The sequence below is a fragment of the Microcaecilia unicolor genome, chromosome 3 (assembly GCF_901765095.1).
Source record: "Microcaecilia unicolor chromosome 3, aMicUni1.1, whole genome shotgun sequence".
NCBI classification, from domain to species: domain Eukaryota; kingdom Metazoa; phylum Chordata; class Amphibia; order Gymnophiona; family Siphonopidae; genus Microcaecilia; species Microcaecilia unicolor.
Genome location: NC_044033.1, coordinates 156,690,706 through 156,710,243, shown reverse-complemented (window position 1 = coordinate 156,710,243; position 19,538 = coordinate 156,690,706). Strand labels below are relative to the sequence as shown.

General features: G+C 44.4%; 1 protein-coding gene across 1 annotated transcript in view; it reads right to left on the bottom strand.

Annotated features, from left to right (window-relative positions):
• The window catches only part of HEATR1 (HEAT repeat containing 1), a 275,600-nt gene that overhangs the window by 195,822 nt on the left and 60,240 nt on the right, over nucleotides 1-19,538 (bottom strand). The window contains 9 exon segments of the mRNA XM_030196518.1: nucleotides 9,311-9,508; nucleotides 9,845-9,966; nucleotides 11,797-12,008; nucleotides 13,399-13,487; nucleotides 14,253-14,300; nucleotides 14,302-14,349; nucleotides 15,444-15,555; nucleotides 16,020-16,126; nucleotides 16,927-16,933. Coding sequence (XP_030052378.1) covers nucleotides 9,311-9,508; nucleotides 9,845-9,966; nucleotides 11,797-12,008; nucleotides 13,399-13,487; nucleotides 14,253-14,300; nucleotides 14,302-14,349; nucleotides 15,444-15,555; nucleotides 16,020-16,126; nucleotides 16,927-16,933 — 943 coding nt within the window.

The window sequence follows — 19,538 nt, the reverse complement described above, 5'->3', positions numbered from 1 at the left end:
GTTGAGAGACCACTCATAATGTTGTATCACCCTACTCAGTATTCCGCCAGGCTGTTTTCCGTTGCCAGTCAGGTACTTAGACCGCAGAACCATCCTGTGAAGGGCCACTCCCACATTCCCACCACTTCCTGTACCCTCCCCCCTTGCTTGTTCACATATACATCGCAACCTGGTTGTCAGTTTGAATGAGAAAAATCTGGTTCAGCAGCCGACCCTGAAAGCCTTTAAAGCGTTCCAAATAGCCTTATAGCTCCAGGAAGCTGATGTGAAGATCTGTCTCCTGAGCAGATCATGCCTTTTGGGTATGAAGCCCATCTACATGGGTTCCTCATCTGAGGTCAGATGCATCTATTGTCAACACCTTTTGAGGAGGTGGAGGTGGAATTTGAAAATGGGAGTCCTGCGGTCAAATTCAGCCGAATTGTCCACTAGAGTAGGGAGTGAACTACTTCTGGAGGCACTCAGATGACATTCCGCTAGGTTATCCGTAGCTTGAGACCACTGGGAAGCCAGAGTCCATTGGGCCCCTCTCAAATGGAGGCGAACCATGGAGTCACATGTACTGTGGAGGCCATGTGATCTCGCAATCAACATATGCCAAGCTGTGCCTGCTTGCTGCTGTGGACTTGCAAGGTGAGTGTCACCAACACATCCTCTCTCACTTGCGGTAGTAAAGCCAGAGCTTGCACTGTATTGAGCAGGGCTCCTATGAATTCCAATTTCTGTACAGATTGTAGGTGGGACTTGGGGTAGTTTATAATGGAACCCTCATAGCTCTAGAATCTAAACAGTTATCTGCATGGACGCTTGGCACCCCTTCCTGTGACGTGCTCTTGACCAGCCAATTATCCATGTAGGGAAACAGACTCCCATTCTGATAGCAACTACTGCTAGGCATTTGGTAAAAACTCTGGAAACTGAAATGAGGCTAAAAGGCAGAATGCGGGTAGTGGTGTTTCCCAACTCAAAACCTGAGATATTTCCTATGACTGGGAAAATCGAAATGTGGATATACTTTAAGTTCAGAGAGCAAAGCCAATCTTGTTCCTGAATCATGGGGAGAAGGGAACCCAGGGAAATCATCCTGAACTCTTCTTGTGGCGAGGAATTTGTTGAGGGCCTTTAGGTCTAGTATTCTAGTATTCTCCCATCTTTTTGGGAACAAAAAAGTACCTGGAATAGATCCATTCCCTTCTTCTCCTGGTGGCATGAATTTGACCAAATTGGCCTGGAGAAGGGCAGATATTTCCTGTGCAAGTACCTGCTTGTGCCGAGAGCTGATGAATGATGCTCTCAGTGGGCAATCTGGTAGTCTCTCTATCATCATAGACAGCATAACCGAGACAGATCTGTTCTGGTCGGAGGTTACAATGAGCACCTTTATGGAAATAATTCAGCCTCCCTCCACCAGTAAGTTGTCCGGGATGGTTACTTGGACTAGGCGGCTATGCTCTCCTGGAGACAATCATAAGCTTGTCCCCTGCTTAGACTGGGGAGCCAGATGGGACTTTTGGGCTGTAGGTTGAAGTGGACAGGACCGTTGGGGCTGGGATTGCTGGGTTGAATGGTAAGGCAGAGGAAATCTAAACCTTCGAGAAGAGTAGTGTCTGTCTTAACCCCTTGAGAACCTCCTAGTCGAGTAGGATGAGCTGGAGGCTGCTGAGAGAGGGACTGGATGGTGTCAGTATGTATAATTTAATGTGGTCAATGACCTCTCCACCTTGTCCCCAAAAAGGTGTCAACTTGGCAGGGAACATCCACCATCTCCCTTTAACTGCTGTTCCAAGTCAGAGACAAGTAGCTATGAGAATCATGCATTCCCACCGTGGCAAGCGAGTCTGGATCAATGTCGAAAGTGCTCATTGGTGCCCCTGGCTAGATGCATCCTGCACACTCCCAGCTGCTTTCTGGCCAACTGGCGAAAGCTCTTTGGCCTGCTGCTGAGGGAAAGAGCTCATGAGACTAGGCATTTGTGAGCCAGGCACTTCAAGAGATGCTCATGTAGTGCTGGTAGGTCTGGAATCAGACGATAAGCATTGAAGCCTGGATATAGCTTTCTCCCCAATGAGTCCACGAGTCTGAGCCTCTCTACATGGGAATGGTGAAGTATGAGTCCTAGAGCTTCTGGCCCGCTTGATGACTGGATTCAACCACCAGAGAGCAGTGTGGCAATTGCACCCTCTCAAATCTGGGAGTCTTTTGGATATGATATTGTGTATCCACCTTCTTCGGTACAACCTGCAAGTCATCTCCTTTCACAAAACAGTGAAAGACACACTCAGGTAGAGATGTACCCTTCTCCTGTGGTGGGGAGGGGGCAGAAAGGATACCATAAGACTTCTCCATCCATGAAGTAGTGTGGACCTTCATCTGACTCCAATGAACAGTCCAGTCCAGACTCCTCTAGGTACTCAGCATGGACCAAGTCTATGCCTGCCACAGCTAAGTGGTACCATGCCCATGCCCCAGAGGGTGCTGAGGTACAACCCCTACCCTCAGACTCTGGGGAAGCTTTTTCTCCCGATGTCGAGGACGGTGTTGCATGGGTCAACGTTGACACCTGTCGAGGCACCGGCATCGAAGACCGCTCCACAGGCAGAGCCTAGGTCTCAAGAAGGAGCTGAGGCTGAGCTGCAGCTGGAACAAGCACCCTCGATGCCCGAGTGGAGTGCAGCTGGAACATCTACACCAGCTCCTCCCTGAACATGGCCCGGTACCAGACATTGAGAAAAGGCATCAGGAAAGGCTGGGGAGTTGGGTCAGAGATAGCCTGGAGAAGAGTTGGTGTCATATCAGAAGCAGGAGCCTGATTGCTCATAGACTGGCATACCGGCACCTTCACTAAAGAAGGAAAGCTATCCTTCCAGTGCTGATACTTCTCGGATACCAGTGACTCCGATGCCCTGGCGCCCCCGGCACTGTGCTTCAAAATGAGGACCAATGCCAATGCTTCCCTCGACGCACAGCATCATGGTCCCATGGTGCCGTAGAGGACAGCGTCAAACCCATAGACATCCTCGGTGTTGGGTCTGATGCTGACCAGTCCCAGAGCCTGCCAGCAGTGCCCAATGCTGAGGGAAGTGGAGACCTCCTTGATGTAGGTGCACTCTCAGAGGCAGAGTAATCTGGGAAGCCATCGAGGTTGATGCTTCCGGTGCCAATGCTGACAAGCCGGCCTTCGAGGAGCCAAAATGTTTCTTCTGCTGGACATGAAACACTTTCTGTGTCATCGACTGTATTTTTAAACAGACAGCACAAGAATCAGGCAGGTGGTTAGGCCCTAGACACCCGATGGACCTATTGTGTAAGTCCATGACAGAAATCACCCCACTGTGGGTCGTCTTAGACATCACGAAAAGAAAAGCAGCCAAATTAAACTCCTGAATTGTGAAGATCAGAAAAAGGGGCTAGACCGGTGCTCAGGCTTAAGCAGGTCTAAAGAGCTGCGAAAAAATAAAGAAAGCTTGAAGGACTGAAAAAACTAAAAAAAAATAATAATAATAAGGCAGGCAATAAAAAGGGAAATACTGAGGAAACCAAACCGAAAAAGCGTTAAACCGACATGGGAAGGCATTTAAAATTCAAAGGAAATATGCACTAAAGGGTGATCACAAAGACGCATAAAAAGAGTGGGACATTGCCAGAACAAGTTATGTGTGCTAGGCAGCTTCTGTACCAGGCTCCGTCAGATGACATTACTCACATGTGAGAATACATTGGGCCTGCTTGTCCTCAAAGAAAGTGGAAGTACTCTTGAGCAGGGACTGTCTTTCTTCATGTTCAATTGTAAAGCGCTGCATACGACTGGTAGCACTATATAAGTGATTTATAGTAGTAGTAGTAAGTACAACTGCCTGGTTGATGTTGAAGATCAATATTACTTTGGATAGGAATTTGGGATGATGTGGAGGACTACTCGATTAGAGCAGAATTGGGTGAAAGGGCAGGGTAAGTGAACTAAGGCTTAAAATCTGCTGACTGCATGCCAATGTGATGGTTATGAGAAAATCAGTTTTCCAGATGAGATGTTTGAGGGATGCATGACCTGATGGCTCAAAAGGGCTTTAAAAAAGACAAACACCATCTACAAAACTATCTACACAGCAGGATTTAGCTACCAGGGTTTCAAATTGTGGAACTCGATACCAAAAACCATAAGAAGCATCACAAACCTCCTCCAATTCGGAAAAGATGAAAATCTACCTCTTCAAAAATTCTACAGCTAATCACAAAGATATCATTGCCTCCCTTTCAAATCCACCTGTTCAAAACTCTACAACTGAACATAAAAGCTACCAATATCTTTTCCTCTTCAAAAACTCTATGAATAACCACACAAACTATAGATGCCCTCTCCACATTGCACAACACTATTGTAACTTCACCAAAATGTAAATTGTTAGCCACTTTGAACTGAAATTTGTTTTTGGATAATAGTGGGATACAAGAATGCATAAATAAATAAAATAAACCTTTCTTGGAATCTATACATCTAAACCGATTGTACAAGCTATAATGTAGTCAACTAAGGAGGCATATTTTCAAAGAACTTACATACAAAGTTACACAGTAACCTATGGAACTTTGTAAGTCTAACTGCTTTGAAAATCAACCCCATAGACTACTGTAATATAACACTGATGGGATTGTCTGAACGGCAGATACATAGAAACCAAGTTTTACATAACACTGCAGCAAAACAGGTAATGGGGGATAGGGTTATGGATCACGCTGCAGCTTATGTGATCAAACTTCACTGGCTTCCAGTGAAGGCCAGGTTTGAGTTTACATTGCTAATTTTTATTTTTAAGATTTTACATGGCCCTCTGTCCATTCTACCATAAAGGTTTTATTTCTCTTCTTAATCTGTCCAGATGTTCACATTCGTTTTTTGATCTAAGATTTGAAGTACCAAGAGTAAAATATTGTCTTCTAACAGAAACAAAAAACCAGACGATTACAGAAAAAGGTCCTATTTTTAAAAATTCCTTACCAGCAGAAATAAGAACTTTGAGAAAATATTCTTGTTTTAGATGTGTGGTGATGAATTGGCTGTTTCATAAATATCTGCTTTTAAGACTTCTGTTTACTGCTAAGAAATTGAATTTTTTTTTTGTCTTAACATAATTTTTTCATAAGGCACCTTGAGCTTAGATGGTTAAGCGGCCTATAAATGTTGATATTAAATAAATTAAATTCCCATCAAGGATGTGGTGGACAGAGAGGGGGCCAAAGATGTAATCGAACTGAAGTAGTCTGGAGTCCCAAAGTTTAAGATGGACACAACTACCCCACAGGTTCTGCAATAGTGAGAAGCTATGCAATGGAAAGTAGCTTTTTCTTGACAGGCTTTCTGAAGCACTTAGGGAATGAGAGGGAATGGGGGGTGGGGGGAATGCATATAGCAGGCCCTGATTCCATGAAATTATGAAAACATCATGTGCTACTTTGTTGAGAACTGGGTCAAGGAGCAGAGGGGTTTTGTTGGTAGGCATTCTGTTTCGAGTTCTTTTTTGTTATTAAGGGATCCTTTTACAAAGCTGCTGTAAAAAGTGTCCTTAGCACACCCTTAAGCGGGTCTTTCTTATGTGCTAAGGCCATTTTTTTTTTAACTTTAGATTTTTATTGAATATTTTTTAACATTTGGAACAGTCAAACCAATCAGTATACAGAAGCATGTTTCCGTCTCTTTGCATTGTCTCCATATACTGACTTTCCAACTTTCTAGTAGTACAAAACATCAGCCCAACCTGGTAATTTCAAACTGTTCCCTTAAAACTTTGCCCTCCAACCATGTTCCCCCCTATGTTATCCTCAGCTTTGCTTCTCGCTTGCCTAACACAGATGGTGGGATCAACATTGCCTCCCTCCTATATACCGTTAATCGCTCCATATGCCACAAAAGTCTCACTTTAACCTTCCAATCCCCTAATTTTGGGGGATCCGCTGATTTCCAGCAGAGCGCAACAAGGCATTTGGCCGCTGCTAATCCCCACCGCATCAGTTTACTCTCCTCCCACACCTCTCGCTCATTATACATTCCCAGTAAGCACTCCCGTGGACCACACACCAATACTACTACCATGGTTCAGGCCAGCGCTTTCATCACTGCCTGCCAAAATACTACCACTCCTGGGCATGTCCACCACACATGAAGAAATGTGCCTTTCTGTGCTTTACATCTCCAGCACTCATCTGATGCTCCTGAATACATCATCTTCAACCTCTCTGGTGTGTAATACCACTGCGTTAGCACTTTATACACATTTTCCTGTATTAACACAGACCAAGACTTTCTGTACTTCCCCACATATATCTTCCCATTCCGGCTCTGTAAATTGGCACTGCAAATCCCTTTCCCATGCTTTCTGAAATCAGTATTTTTTATCCTAGTCCCCTTAAAAGAACCGGTATATCACCGATATAGGTTTATAAATTTTCTAAACTTTCCCTTTCCCGTGGGTATACTCTCCTCCACCCCTCTTTGTCTATAAAGTGTTTTAATTGTATGTATGCGAATCCCTCGCCCGCAGGAATCCCGCACCGGGTACACACCTCCTCAAAACTCCACATCCCGCTGCCATGATGCACATCCCAAAATTTCACCACTCCCTTCTGCTCCCATCTTACAAAGGTAGCATTTTCCCTGCCCGTCCTAAATTTAGGTTCCCACCGGAGGGAGGCCATTGATGATACTCCATCCTTCCGCCCCCGTGGCCCTTTCCCTATTACCTCTGACGTCCAAAAGGATCTCAAGCTCCTTTGTGGCCAGTATGACTGTTCCACCTGAACCGCGGGTTTCTCTGTTCCCCTCTCCCAGTCTAGAATCAACCTCAACTGGGCTCCCCAATAATACCACTCCAAATTTGGGACTGCTCTACCCCCCTCCCCACAATACTCTCTGTGCCAATCGCGGTTTCTTATTTTCCCATATAAAGTTCATGATAGAACCCGGTAATCTCTTAATATACAGTTTCAGAACCGCTACTGGCAGAGTTTGAAATAAGAATAGTATACGCGGCAGCACATTCATTTTGATCACCGCCATTCTCCCACACCAGGACAGCCATTTGTTTTTCCATCTCAACATGTCATTTCTAATCTGCTCCTGTAAACGGCTATAATTAAGTTGAAATACCTCATCCAGGTCCCCAGGTACCTATATCCCTAGATGACGAATTTTTGGGGGTTTCCATTTAAACTCATACCTGTCCCTCACCTCTGACTCTTCCTCTTCCCGTAAAGATATTCCCATTATCTCACTTTTATCCATATTTATCTTGAGCCCTGCGTATCTCCCATACTCCTCAAAGATCCCTTGAATCACCAACGTTCCTCTCGGGTCTTTCACATAGAGTAATATATCATCTGCAAATAACGCAATGCGGTGTTCTTGCTCTCCTATCTTCATCCCCTTCTGCTAAGGCCATTTTTACTGCAACTGGAAAACGGACAATTTTCCATTTTCTGAATTAATGGCCATGTGCTAATGTTGGCATCAGCGCACAGCCAATAACAATGATTAGTGTGTGAGCACTTACGCACTTACCTTACCGCCACCTATTTTGTAGGCAGTAATGGCTCAGAAGTTAATCCTGCGCTAATCAGCATGTGGCAATATAGATGCACTAACTGATTAGCACAAAAATGCCCACTCTCTGCCTCCCCCCCCAGACACACCCGCTTCCCAGAAAAATTTACAAAAATTTTTTAAATGTAGCACATTTGGAACTTACCATGGGATGCCTCAGCGCATCCTGCGGTAATACCTTTTCAGCTGTGCCGCTTACTGCAGCTAAGTGAAAGGTGCCCTTAATGCTGATCCCCCCCCCCCTTTTATTTTTTGGTCAGCTCTTATTCGACTTGAAGAGGAGCAGGAGAGCAAGTTGCTGCCCGATGGAGTGGTAAGACTGAGGATAAAGTGAGATGGGGTTAGTGCAAGAACCTTCAGGGGAGTCTTTCAAAGGCTTTCCTTGGCAATGAGAAAGCAGTGCCACAAGGAGCCATCAGGATGACATCATCCATCTGTGTGGTTGCATTCCCCATCTGTGGACAGAAAAATGACATACTACTGAAAAATCTGACAATTTCTTTTTAAAATTAAATTGATTGTATTAGTTTATTTATTTGTTACATTTATATCCCACATTTTCCCACCTATTTGTAGGCTCAATGTGGCTTACATAGTACCGGAGAGGCGTTACAGACTCCGGTGTAAACAAATACAAAGTGATGTTGTGGTAAGATAAAGTTCATGTGGTACAGCCACACTAGGGAACCTACAATGGAAGAGTTGTGTTATGTCCATTACGTTCTTTAGTTTTGTTGTGTTGCAAAGATCAGGCATTTATGTTGGATCGGTAGGGTATGCCTTTTTAAACAGGTTAGTTTTTAGTGTTTTCCGGAAGTTTAGGTAGTCGTTCGTAGTTTTCAAGGCTTTTGGTAATGCGTTCCACAGTTGTGTGCTTATGTAGGAAAAATTGGACGCGTAAGTTGATTTGTATTTGAGCCCTTTACAGCTTGGGTAGTGCAGATTTAGATACTTTCGTGCTGATTCGGATGTGTTTCTAGTTGGTAGGTCGATCAAGTCTGTCATGTATCCTGGAGCTTCACCGTAGATAATTTTGTGAAACAGAGTAGAGTGCAGATTGGCTGAAAGTGTTTAGAATTTTTTGAAATATTTTTATCTTTTTCAAAAGGTGAAACTTAACTGAACTTCTGCCTCCAAATACAGCTCTTTTATAAGACCTCTGTGTGACAAAAGGGATGTGGTTTATAAGGCAGAACTCCCAAAAGACACATGACCACTGCGGACAAGCTCTTGATGGGAGGCTAAGCTGCCACTGAATGTATTATTCCTAAAAAAACAGTCTTAGCCCAGCATCTCCCTCCAGGAGCCTTTTTTAGCAAAGACAAGAGCCATAGCCGGGGCAGACTGACCACTGGAACAATAGGGCAGTACCCAAGGGCCCACAGCAGTAGGGGACCCACTCTCCCCTAGCCTTCATCTAGTTTACTTTTGATAGGTGATTAGGGTGCACGTGACCCGTATTGCTCAAGGGCCCAAGATAACTATCAGTCCGCCCTTGGCTACAGCTGTATCATTTTGCTTGTCACTGTCGGGGACTGTTGCAGTGTGCTGGTGCCACAGAGTGTTGGAAATGATGGAAGGTTTGAGGAAATAAATTATACTGGAGTTAACAGGAAAAATAGCAACTTTATTTGCTCTTTTAGCAATTATTGCTGATCTACTCATTAAAACCACCTCCCCCCCCCCCCCCCATTTATTGCCTATATATCAAGGCCTTACCTCCAAAGATCTGTGGCCCACAAGGCTCCTTAGTTTTCTGTCCAAAAAGCTGAAGTTTCTAAGAGCAATCTTCAGATAGTTCTCACCGAGCTGAGAGCTGGTTAATGCTTGAACAAGTGCATTGCCAGCAACAAAAAAGGTCAACTTCTGCCTCACACTGGTCTGTTCATCCTCAACCACAAGAAGCAAATCTTCCACCTCAAAACAGTAAAACAACAAAAAAAACCTTACATAAAACATATGCTCTGTAGCCCCAACAGATGCCCTGTCCCCTCCAAAAGATACTCCCCCCACCCCGGCCTTAACGCTCCTTGCCTCTCTCCCCCGGCCTCAACTCTCATATGGTCTCTGCAACAGTGTGTGTCACATTTGGATAAACATCTAGATTTCCCTTCCAACTACTTCCTGGTGAATTGGAGACATGACAGTAACTGTTACCTGCTTGCAGAGCCAGGCGGCACGGTCATGCTGCTGCCTGACTCTTTTGCTCAGTGGGACTGTTCCCTGTACTCCAGTCCAGCATAAGGTACGTACCATGCAAGAGACTACTGAAGGATCTGCAGAGGCCATGTTCCCAGCTAGCACCCGGATCAGCCTTCTGTTCACTGCTCCCAGCAGCCCTGCTGACTTACTGTCCTTCAGCACCTTCTCAAGAGCTGCTCCAAAAGACAGAACAAGCAGATATCAGTTACAGAGCATACAGGTTACTGCCCCAGGAGGCACTTACTAAGATTACTGTATGAGAAGCACTTCCTTCAGAAAGCACAACTTCTTGAATATATAAATCCACATTCAATATAAAATTCAGTTTAGATCCAAAACAACTAAGCTAAAATAAGTACCTCCAAAACACATTTATCCAGGACATTTTAATATATTTTTTAGAATTTATTTAGCAACTGTAAACTGCTTTGACACCGATGTAAAATGCAGTAATGCAGTATAATAAATTAATAAATCCAATCCAATTTATATTGGCTCCACCACTCCTCTCCAAATTTTGGTCATACAAAACTAGACTTACAGGGTTTCTCCTGACATTTCATAACACTTTACCTTCAGTTGCTCCTCTCAAACTGATACAGGTGGTCCCAATTTCTCTTGGGTACACTCAAATATTTTCAGAGATAAGCTTCAGAAACATCCTATTTTAAATGCAGTTCAGATCCCTTTATCAGGGAATCCTTTACTCAAAATTAACAAATCCTCATTTTTTCTGGCATACTTGGATACAAGTCATATATACTTTTTTTTAATTCAGGATACTGTTTCTCCAGTGTGCAGGACCTATCTCCAAAAATACGAAAGCTTGCTTATCTCCTTTATACACATTTATGCAAATATCATTGCTCCTGTTATTGTTTACTGACTGTTCTGTTCTTTTTTGTTTCTATGAAAATTAAATAAAGATGGTTTGAACTGAAAAGAAATATTTTCACAACACTTTTGACTGTTCCTCTCCTTAAAAGCTTATATGTTTCTTACATATTATGATTGTATCTCTCCTGTTTTTGTGGACTGTTGTGCATTATCTTTATTTGTATTTTCCTTAATTCCTTTTGTTTAGGATGTATTGATTCTTCTTATTGATAAATGTGATTTAAAAAAAGGGGGTTCTGGTTGTATAACTGAAAATTGAATAAATTTTAACTTTAGTTTGTTCTGTAGGGTATTTGTCTCTGTATTTTTTCTTTATGGGAAGAATTTTTCTTGATTATAATTTTTCCTTTACCTTGTTGCTATACAGGGTTTGCCCTTGTTCTATTATTAAAATTGCACAAATTAATAATTAAAAATAAAAGTTTAAGTAGATTGTTCCAGTTTTATTTTTTATAATGGTGTCAAAAACCAGCATACCCCAAACCTAAATCATCCACCAAAACATCAAACCAGAGCTGGGCTGCACAGGTACTCATCTACCATCTTGCTGGGGACTGAGAAATACTGGTTTGCAGGACCTTATAGTGTGATGTCATTTGCTTGTAGGAGAGCACAACTCGCCTGGACTGGTTTGGACGGACGATGAGGAATAATCATAAATGGGACTTTTTTTCAACCTTTCATAAAAGGTGCACCGTACCTCGGGGCTTTTTAACTGGTCAGGAATCTCAAGGTTCTCAAGGTGCATCATGAGGGCAGGGTAGGTACACTAAGAATTGTGTTTCTATGCCTACTATTGTTTCTTATTCTTTATACAGGAAATGACTTAATTTCTGGGGGAACAGCCTGGAACACAATTCCACCACTTCCTTTCAGACTTCATGGGTGTTCTGCTCAAGCTCCTCCCTTCCAGGAAGCCAGCAGAGACAAGGAGGGCCGGGAATGTACCTGGAGCACAGCAGAGAAGTCAAGTCATTCTGCTCCTTAATCCAGCCACTGTTCTCCTATTGCTCCTGCCCCTGGGTCACTTCACCCCACTCAGCTCCACAGTTCCACTTCCTTTTTGTCTACAGATTATGCCCTGTATAAGAGGAGTCCATCATTACCTTCTGGCCAGCCTTTCAGCAGTGGGTGTAGAGAGCAAAGCCCAGACTTGGCTACATAGATTGCTAGTTTCAGCTCAGCAGATTTTGGGTCTCTGTTGGTTATAGTCAGGAAAGGCAAAAACCTTCTGACTACTCGACTGGAGAGCTTCACATCCTCTGCCAGGGTGGGAATTTTCATCAAAATGTCTGTCACTTTTTCTAGAACATGGTACCTGAAACAGAATTACACACAAAAATGTACATATTAAGTTCTCCTCAGTATATATCACATGCTTGGATCAGACATTCACAGAATTCTCAAGCAGAAAGGGCACTTCCAGGTTCAAATGCTCCTCCAATCACATCTCACTCCTGCTGGATCCAAATGTAGAAAACACACTAGCTTCTGGGCTTAGTTTAAAGAACATAATACTGTGGCTAATTTATTATCCAAAAACTGCAACTGAGTGAAATCATTTTCCTCAGTTTCATCTGCCTGTGCCTCGTCTAGGTACTATCCCTGACAATACTGAAAGTCACTCTCCACACTACAAAAATTGTCAGTTATCAATTTGACCTCACAGTTGTGCCAAGAGGCCAACTTCTTCTTTGCATAGATCAGACCTACAATGGACAGACTGGAAGCAGAACCAGCATGGCCTATATCCACTTCTCACAGAAGTATGAATATTCCCATGTTTCCACATCCCTTCCTAGTGATGAGTCTAACACATGGAGAGAAATTCTATATAGCAAGTGGTAAGACTTGCTACGTAGTAAGTAGCAAGTCGGGAGGCGGGGCTGGTGGTAGGGAGGCGGGGATAGTGCTGGGAAGACTTATACGGTCTGTGCCAGAGCCGGTGGTGGGAAGCGGGCCTGGTGGTTGGGAGGCGGGGATAGTGCTGGGCAGACTTGTACGGTCTGTGCCAGAGCCGGTGGTTGGGAGGCGGGGCTGGTGGTTGGGAGGCGAGGATAGAGCTGGGCAGACTTATACAGTCTGTGCCAGAGCCAGTGGTTGGGAGGCGGGGCTGGTGGTTGGGAGGCGGGGATAGTGCTGGGCAGACTTATACGGTCTGTGCCCTGAAGAGCACAGGTACAAATCAAAGTAGGGTATACACAAAAAGTTGCACATATGAGTTATCTTGTTGGGCGGACTGGATGGACCGTGCAGGTCTTTTTCTGCCGTCATCTACTATGTTACTATTTTTTTAAAGACTTATCAAACGCAGTCCAAGGAAGGGAGATTAAGAGAACTGTGTAACCGTGCCACATATTCAACAGCTACATGTAGTAACAGTTGCCAATGAAAGGTTGAACCTGAAGTGCAACTTCCCAGAGGCCTTAGAAAATTCCCGATTCATAAATACTCATGGAACCAAGAAAAGTTTCTGGTGCTATTTTCTTTCTGTTTGGCTGTTCTTTCACATTTTAGTACAAACAGCACTGAGTAAGAAAGCTCATGGAAAACTTATCACAGGATTTGCATCCATAATCATTGCAGCATCCTTGCAAAATGTGCATCAAGGACCCTAATCTGCAGCCCCAAGGTAACCTGCCAGCCACGATTCAGTGATCAATGCACAATCAGACACGGCAGTGGAGAAAAGCCAAAACAGATCATACCATCTTTTATCAGAAGAGAGATCCACTTTCTGAATGAGGCTCAGCAGACTTGAAACCTTGTCTTCTGGGCTAATCTTTTCACTAAAAACCTTCAAAGAAGAAAAAGTAGTGACTTACATTAAAAGGATAATTTTATAATAAGCCACCTAAGTTGTGCAGTAGATAAGAGTAAAAATTACACCAATTTTCTAAAAGGAAGAATTCACATACTTTCCTTTGAAACGTTTCCCCACAGATAGTAAGTGCATACACATATTTACTCCTTTTTGGCATACACAAATTATGTTGTGTACACACATGCATATTTTATAAGTATGAGGACAATGTCCAAACCCTACCCCAGGAATAACAATGCTCGGGTTTAACATATATAGAGAAGATGTTTATGAACAAATGTAAGCATATGTGGGATATAAATGTATTAATAAATAAATATAAACTAGGTACTTTTAGAAAACATCAATTCTGCATGTAAAATACTATTTTAGCCACAGAAATGCTTTCTAACATTATCCTCTCTCCAGTGAATTCTTCTGACCTTTGTGCACAATAACCAGCTATGAAGGCTTTTAGTTTGGAGAGGGCTTGAGGATATCTCAGAAGTAAGATGGAAAAGGGATTTCCCACCTTGGCATGCAGTTTATCCTTCAAAATATGCTCTTCATTGCAGGGCATGAATTTATGGGACAAAGACCCACTGTAACCAAGACTCCATGTGCACCTGCATAAAACTAAACTCTTGCCTTGCAAAAGCACAGCAAGTGGGCTGATTGTAACAAAGTCCACTAAGCCTTGTTCTTTCACAGAATTTTTTGGCACACCTTTTCGGTCTTGGCGCCTCCCATGGATCCTACTCACCTCCAGGCATCAAGTGCAGACAGAACCACATCCACATCCTCACCTGGAGACGAGCCTGAGAGCTTCTCGAACAAAGGACTCATCAAAACCCTCCTATTTCAATCAAACACACATAAATCATGAGCTTTCCAAAATAGCCTGAGAAGAAAGATTACTTAAGATGGTATTAGACTTGAGCATTTAGAATGAGACTAAGGTCATCTATATGTATCCCTCGAGGAAAGGAAGGAGGGTGACTAGGATATATGACCACATGTTCAAATATCTCACATATATAAAGTGGGCCAGCCCATAGCCAAATACTACACAGCACCTGAAATCTATTCTCAAATCTAGTCCCTCCGTTCCCAGAGTTGGCCTGACAATGCTACAGAGGCAATGTTTCCAGCCCCTGGAGGAAATTAGTTTCAGTCACCAAACATACTACCACCTAGTGGCTGAATTTAAGGCCTATGATTGCAGGGTTCCAAGAAAAGCCTGTTGCTTGCCCCCTCCCCTCATGAAGAAATGCTGCTGCAAGACTGATGTAAGTGTATGGCGGTTTTTGGGCAGACGTGGATACATAAACAGGGGAAAAATCCACAAGTTGTTGTAAACAAAGACCATAAACCCAACAAAGGCCAGTTTTAACAGAACTGAAATCCCAGCAGAGGGAACTGTCTTTCTTCCCCCTGCCAAAAAAGAAAATATAAGAATATGCTCTGAACTGGACAACCAGGGCTCTATGTGCTGGAGATCAGGAGGCGGTCCACCAGGGATGCCAAAATGTTCTGGGTGGATAGGGGGTCCATGCACTTGAGTGCCTACCTTATGGGGGTAGTCTGCTTGCACTACTATACAGTGCAAGCAGACTGCTACCCATAACGACAGGTCCAGACCTGCCGTCTAAAGCAAACGTAAGCTGGTAAGCTTTGTGCATCGGGTCCTGGGTGAGATCCAGGACTGGGCTGAAAAGCACTGATCTAAAGTAAGTAAAACACAGGGAAGCAGCAAGGCTCCTTATTCGTCATGAAGTCAAGTGGCTGCTGCGGTTCTGCAGCAAAAAAAGGTACACAGGCAAATTCAGTGGGATTTATTGTCTTATCTTCCATTTTATTTTCTGAGTTTAAGGTTGCCCTGACAAGCCCCAGAAGGGCTCCCTCCCATACATTCCACAGTTACCACACACCCAACCTCTGCACACTCACCTTGCCTGCCTGCATGATTTCTGTTAGGTGCTGGACAGCTGAGCATCTGATTGCAGGTCGCGGATGATTCAAGCTCAGAAGGAGAGACGTGTCAGACTCTGCCAGGAACTGAAAAACACACATGTACAGTCAGGCGATGAATGGACATGGCATTCTAGGTGAATGAACATAAACCCCACCTGCACTGTGGACAGAGCAGGCCCTCGCTGGTAGAAGTGGCCTAGAAAACCAGTTTTACTTTAATCCGATTACCACCACCCAATAGCTCTTTCTCAATTGAGTTTGATGCACGAGTTCAACTTAGGAAACAATGCAAAACAAACCACTCATAAATAAAGTAGTTCTCTGGAAGTTTTCCTATGGGCCACTATGGGTGATTAGGATCATGGTTCCCTGGTCTTGTCTGAGTTACAGTAGAGTGTTCCTCACAAAAGAGATGGAGGATATGCATAGTGAAAGGCTGTTCTCCCAGTCAAGGAGGAAGCATCAAATGCTTGTCTGTCATGTGTTCCAGAGTAAAGTGCAATGATTTTACTGCAGCAAATTCTGTTACTGCCTGCTAAATCTGCTCACTGATACTTTCCCCCGCTTGTGGAGAGGCCAAGGAACTGTGAAAGAGGTCCTGCCCCAGCTCCCCCGCAACAGAGGTTCAGACCCTCTTCCAACAACCACATCCAAAGCTGCTGCGTACTGTGAGCCAGAGAAAGTACACTGTGAACAAGAAATCACTTCTTTCAAAAATAAGATTTCTGATCTGAAGAAGGTGTTACCTTTGAAAGCTAATCAAAAAATGTATTGTTAGTCCAATAAAAAGGTACCATCCTTATTTTCTTTTCTGTATTATTTCTATACCTTCACAAAAATAAGAACAAACAATAAACAGCGAAAGACACTTACATGTAGCAGTGGTATCTCCAGGACAGCAGGCTTCACATTCTCAAAGTAGGTAGACGCCACTCCCGCGTTGCCCGTGTTTGGCAATATGCCAATAGAAAAAACAAGAGCTTCCTGGCAGAGCGAGAAGGGCTGCCAGCGAGGGGCATGCACAGGTGCCATTCAAGACCGTGGTGCAACGCGCTCAGCCTCAGGTTTTATACAAAAGTAAAATATATGAAATAAAAAATATAAAAAGGACAACTCCACAGGGAGTGGGCGGGATTAGGAGATGTGCAAGCCTGCTATCCCTCGGAGAATTACCTGCTCAACAATGTACGTATCTTCGACTTTCTCACAAGGACAAGTAGGCTTACCATTCCTCACAGTGTGGGGAATCCCTAGCATCCAGGCTCACCCAAAACAACAAACAATGGTCAATTGAGCATCGCAATGGCAAGAACAACGCAGAATTAACCTGAAACTATATACAACTAGATGAGGGTGCTGCCCTGGAACAGAACAAAACGGGCCATAGGAGGGTGGAGTTTGATTCTAGATCCCAAACCAATTCTGGAACACTGACTGCCCAAACCGACTGTATCCGAACTGGATATCTTGCTCAGGCAGTAGTGAGATATGATGTATGAAGACCACGTTGCAACCTTGCCAAATCTCTTCAATAGAAGCTGACTTCAAATGGGCTACCTACGCAGCCATGGCTCTAACATTATGAGCCGTGACATGACACTCCAAAGTCAGTCCAGCCTGGGCATAACGAAGGAGATGCTAGATATGGTGCGTTTCCTAATGGTGACCCCCATCTTGTTGGGATCAAAAGAAAAAAACCACCTGGAAACTGTCTATATGGCTTGCATCCGCTCCATCATAAAAGGCAAACACTCTCTTGCAGTCCAAGGTGTGCAAGCTGCTTTCGCCTGGAAGGGCATGAGGTCTGGAAAGAATGTTGGCAGGACAATCGACTGGTTCAGATGGAGGCAATGCCGACACCACCTTCGGCAGAGGAAACTTGGGGTGCATGTGGAGGACTACTCTGTTGTGATGAACTTAGTACAAGGTGCATCAACATACTAAGGCACTGAAGCTCTCTGACCCTACGAGCTGAAGTAACAGCCACCAAGAAAACGACCTTCCAAGTCAAGTACTTCAGATGACAGGTAGTTCAGTGGCTCAAAAGGAGCTTTCATCAGCTGGCGTGAGAACCAACGCTGAGATCCCATGACGCTGGTGGAGGTTTGACAGGGGCTTTGACAAAAGCAAACCTCTCATGAAGCGAACAACTAGGAGGCTATCCTGAGATAGGCTTACCTTCATACATGTTGATGATAAGGAACTGATTGCACTAAGGTGAACCCTTACGGAGTTGGTCTTGAGACCAGATTACTGATAAGTGTAGAAAGTATTCCAGCAGGGTCTGTGTAGGACAAGAAGGGGGATCTATAGCCTTGCTGTCAAACCAACGGAAAACCTCTTACATTTAAAAGCATAACACCCTCTTACTGGAATCTTTCCTGGAAGCCAGCAAGACTTGGGAGAGACCCATCCAAAGACCCAAAGAAGAGAATTCTAGGCTCTCAACATCCAGGCATAGAGGTCAGAGACTGGAAGTTGGGATGTAGAAGTGACCCCTCATTCTGTGTGATGAGGGTCAGAAAACACTCCGATCGCCACAGTCCACAGAGGACAATTCCAGAAGAAGAGGGGAACCATATCTGTCTCAGCCTAGTAGAGTGCGATCAGAATCATGGTTCCGCGGTCTTGCTCGAGTTTCAACAAAGTCTTTCCCACTAGAGGTATCGTAGGATATGAACACAGAAGACCTGTCCCCAATGAAGAAAGAAGGCATCTGAGGCTAATCTGTCGTGGGCCTGAAGCCTGGAAACAGAACTCAGGGACCTTGTGATTTAGTTGAGTGGCAAAGAGATCCACCGAGGGGGTGCCCCACGCTTGAGAGATCTTGCGAACTATGCCCAGATTTAGAGACCACTTGTGAGGTTGCATTATCCTGCTCAGTCTGTAGGCCAGGCCGTTGTTTACCGCCTGCCAGATAAGTGTCTTGGAGAAACATGCTGAACGGCGAGCCCAATGCCACATCTGGGCTGCCTCCTGACACAGAGGGTGAGATCCAGTGTCCCCCCTGCTTGTTGTGTAATACATTGCAACCTGATTGTCTTTTGAATTAGAATAACTTGATGGGACAGCCGATCTCTGAAAGCCTTTAGAACTTCAAGATCGCTAGAAGCTCCTAGGTTGGGGAGCTCGAGTGTGAAGCCCATCTACAAGAGCTCCCCAACTTAGGAGAGATGCATCCGTCATCAGCACATTTGCAGCTGAAGAATTTGAAATGGAAGTCCCAAGGTCAAATTGGATTGAATTGACCACCACTGAATAGAGCACACAAGCTCTGGGGATACTTGGATGACATCTTCTAGACTCCCTGAGGCTGATACCACTAAGAATCCGTGTCCCTAAGCAGATCTCATGTGCAGGTATGCCATGGGTGTAACATACACTGTGAAAGCCATGTGGCCCAAAAATCTCAACTTCTGCGAGCTGTGACCTGCTGTGATGTCTAAACCTTGGACACAAGCAAAAGAAGATTGTCTGCACTTGCTCCCAGAAGGTAAGCTCAGACATTCCTTGTATTGAGGACTCCTATGAATTCCAATTGTTGAACAGGATGGAGATGGGACTTGGGGTAGTTGATCACAACCTGTCACGATTGTGGCCGTGCCCCCTCCCAAACTCACCTTATTTCTGGGGGCAGCTTCTTAGCTAGCTTCTGTTTCTCTGTCTGTCTTTCTGAGCTAGCTCTGTCTCTGTGTGCTGGCTGCTTCCAGCAGCATGGCTCTAATTGCTTCACTATACTGCAGCTGTGTGGGTTAAGCCTCTCTGTGTTTCAGTATGTGGCTGGCTGCCTGTGTCTGGTAGTTGTGACATCATCAGGCAGGGCCTTGATAAGGAAGTGGTGTTCTTCCTTCAGTGCCATTTGCACGTCTGCTTTAGGTAGGGTAGTGCAGTTGTGCACTTCTGACTTTGTGTCTAGCTTCCTCGCTGCGTTTGCTATAGGTCCAGGTCAGTGTTGGGGCAGTGTGCACGTTTGACTGTGTTTTAGCTTCCTGCTTTCCCGTGGGCTCCCCTGCTTTCCCTTTTGGTGCTTAGGAGCACCTTTGGTAGTTTAGTGTGGTGGAGCACTGCTTT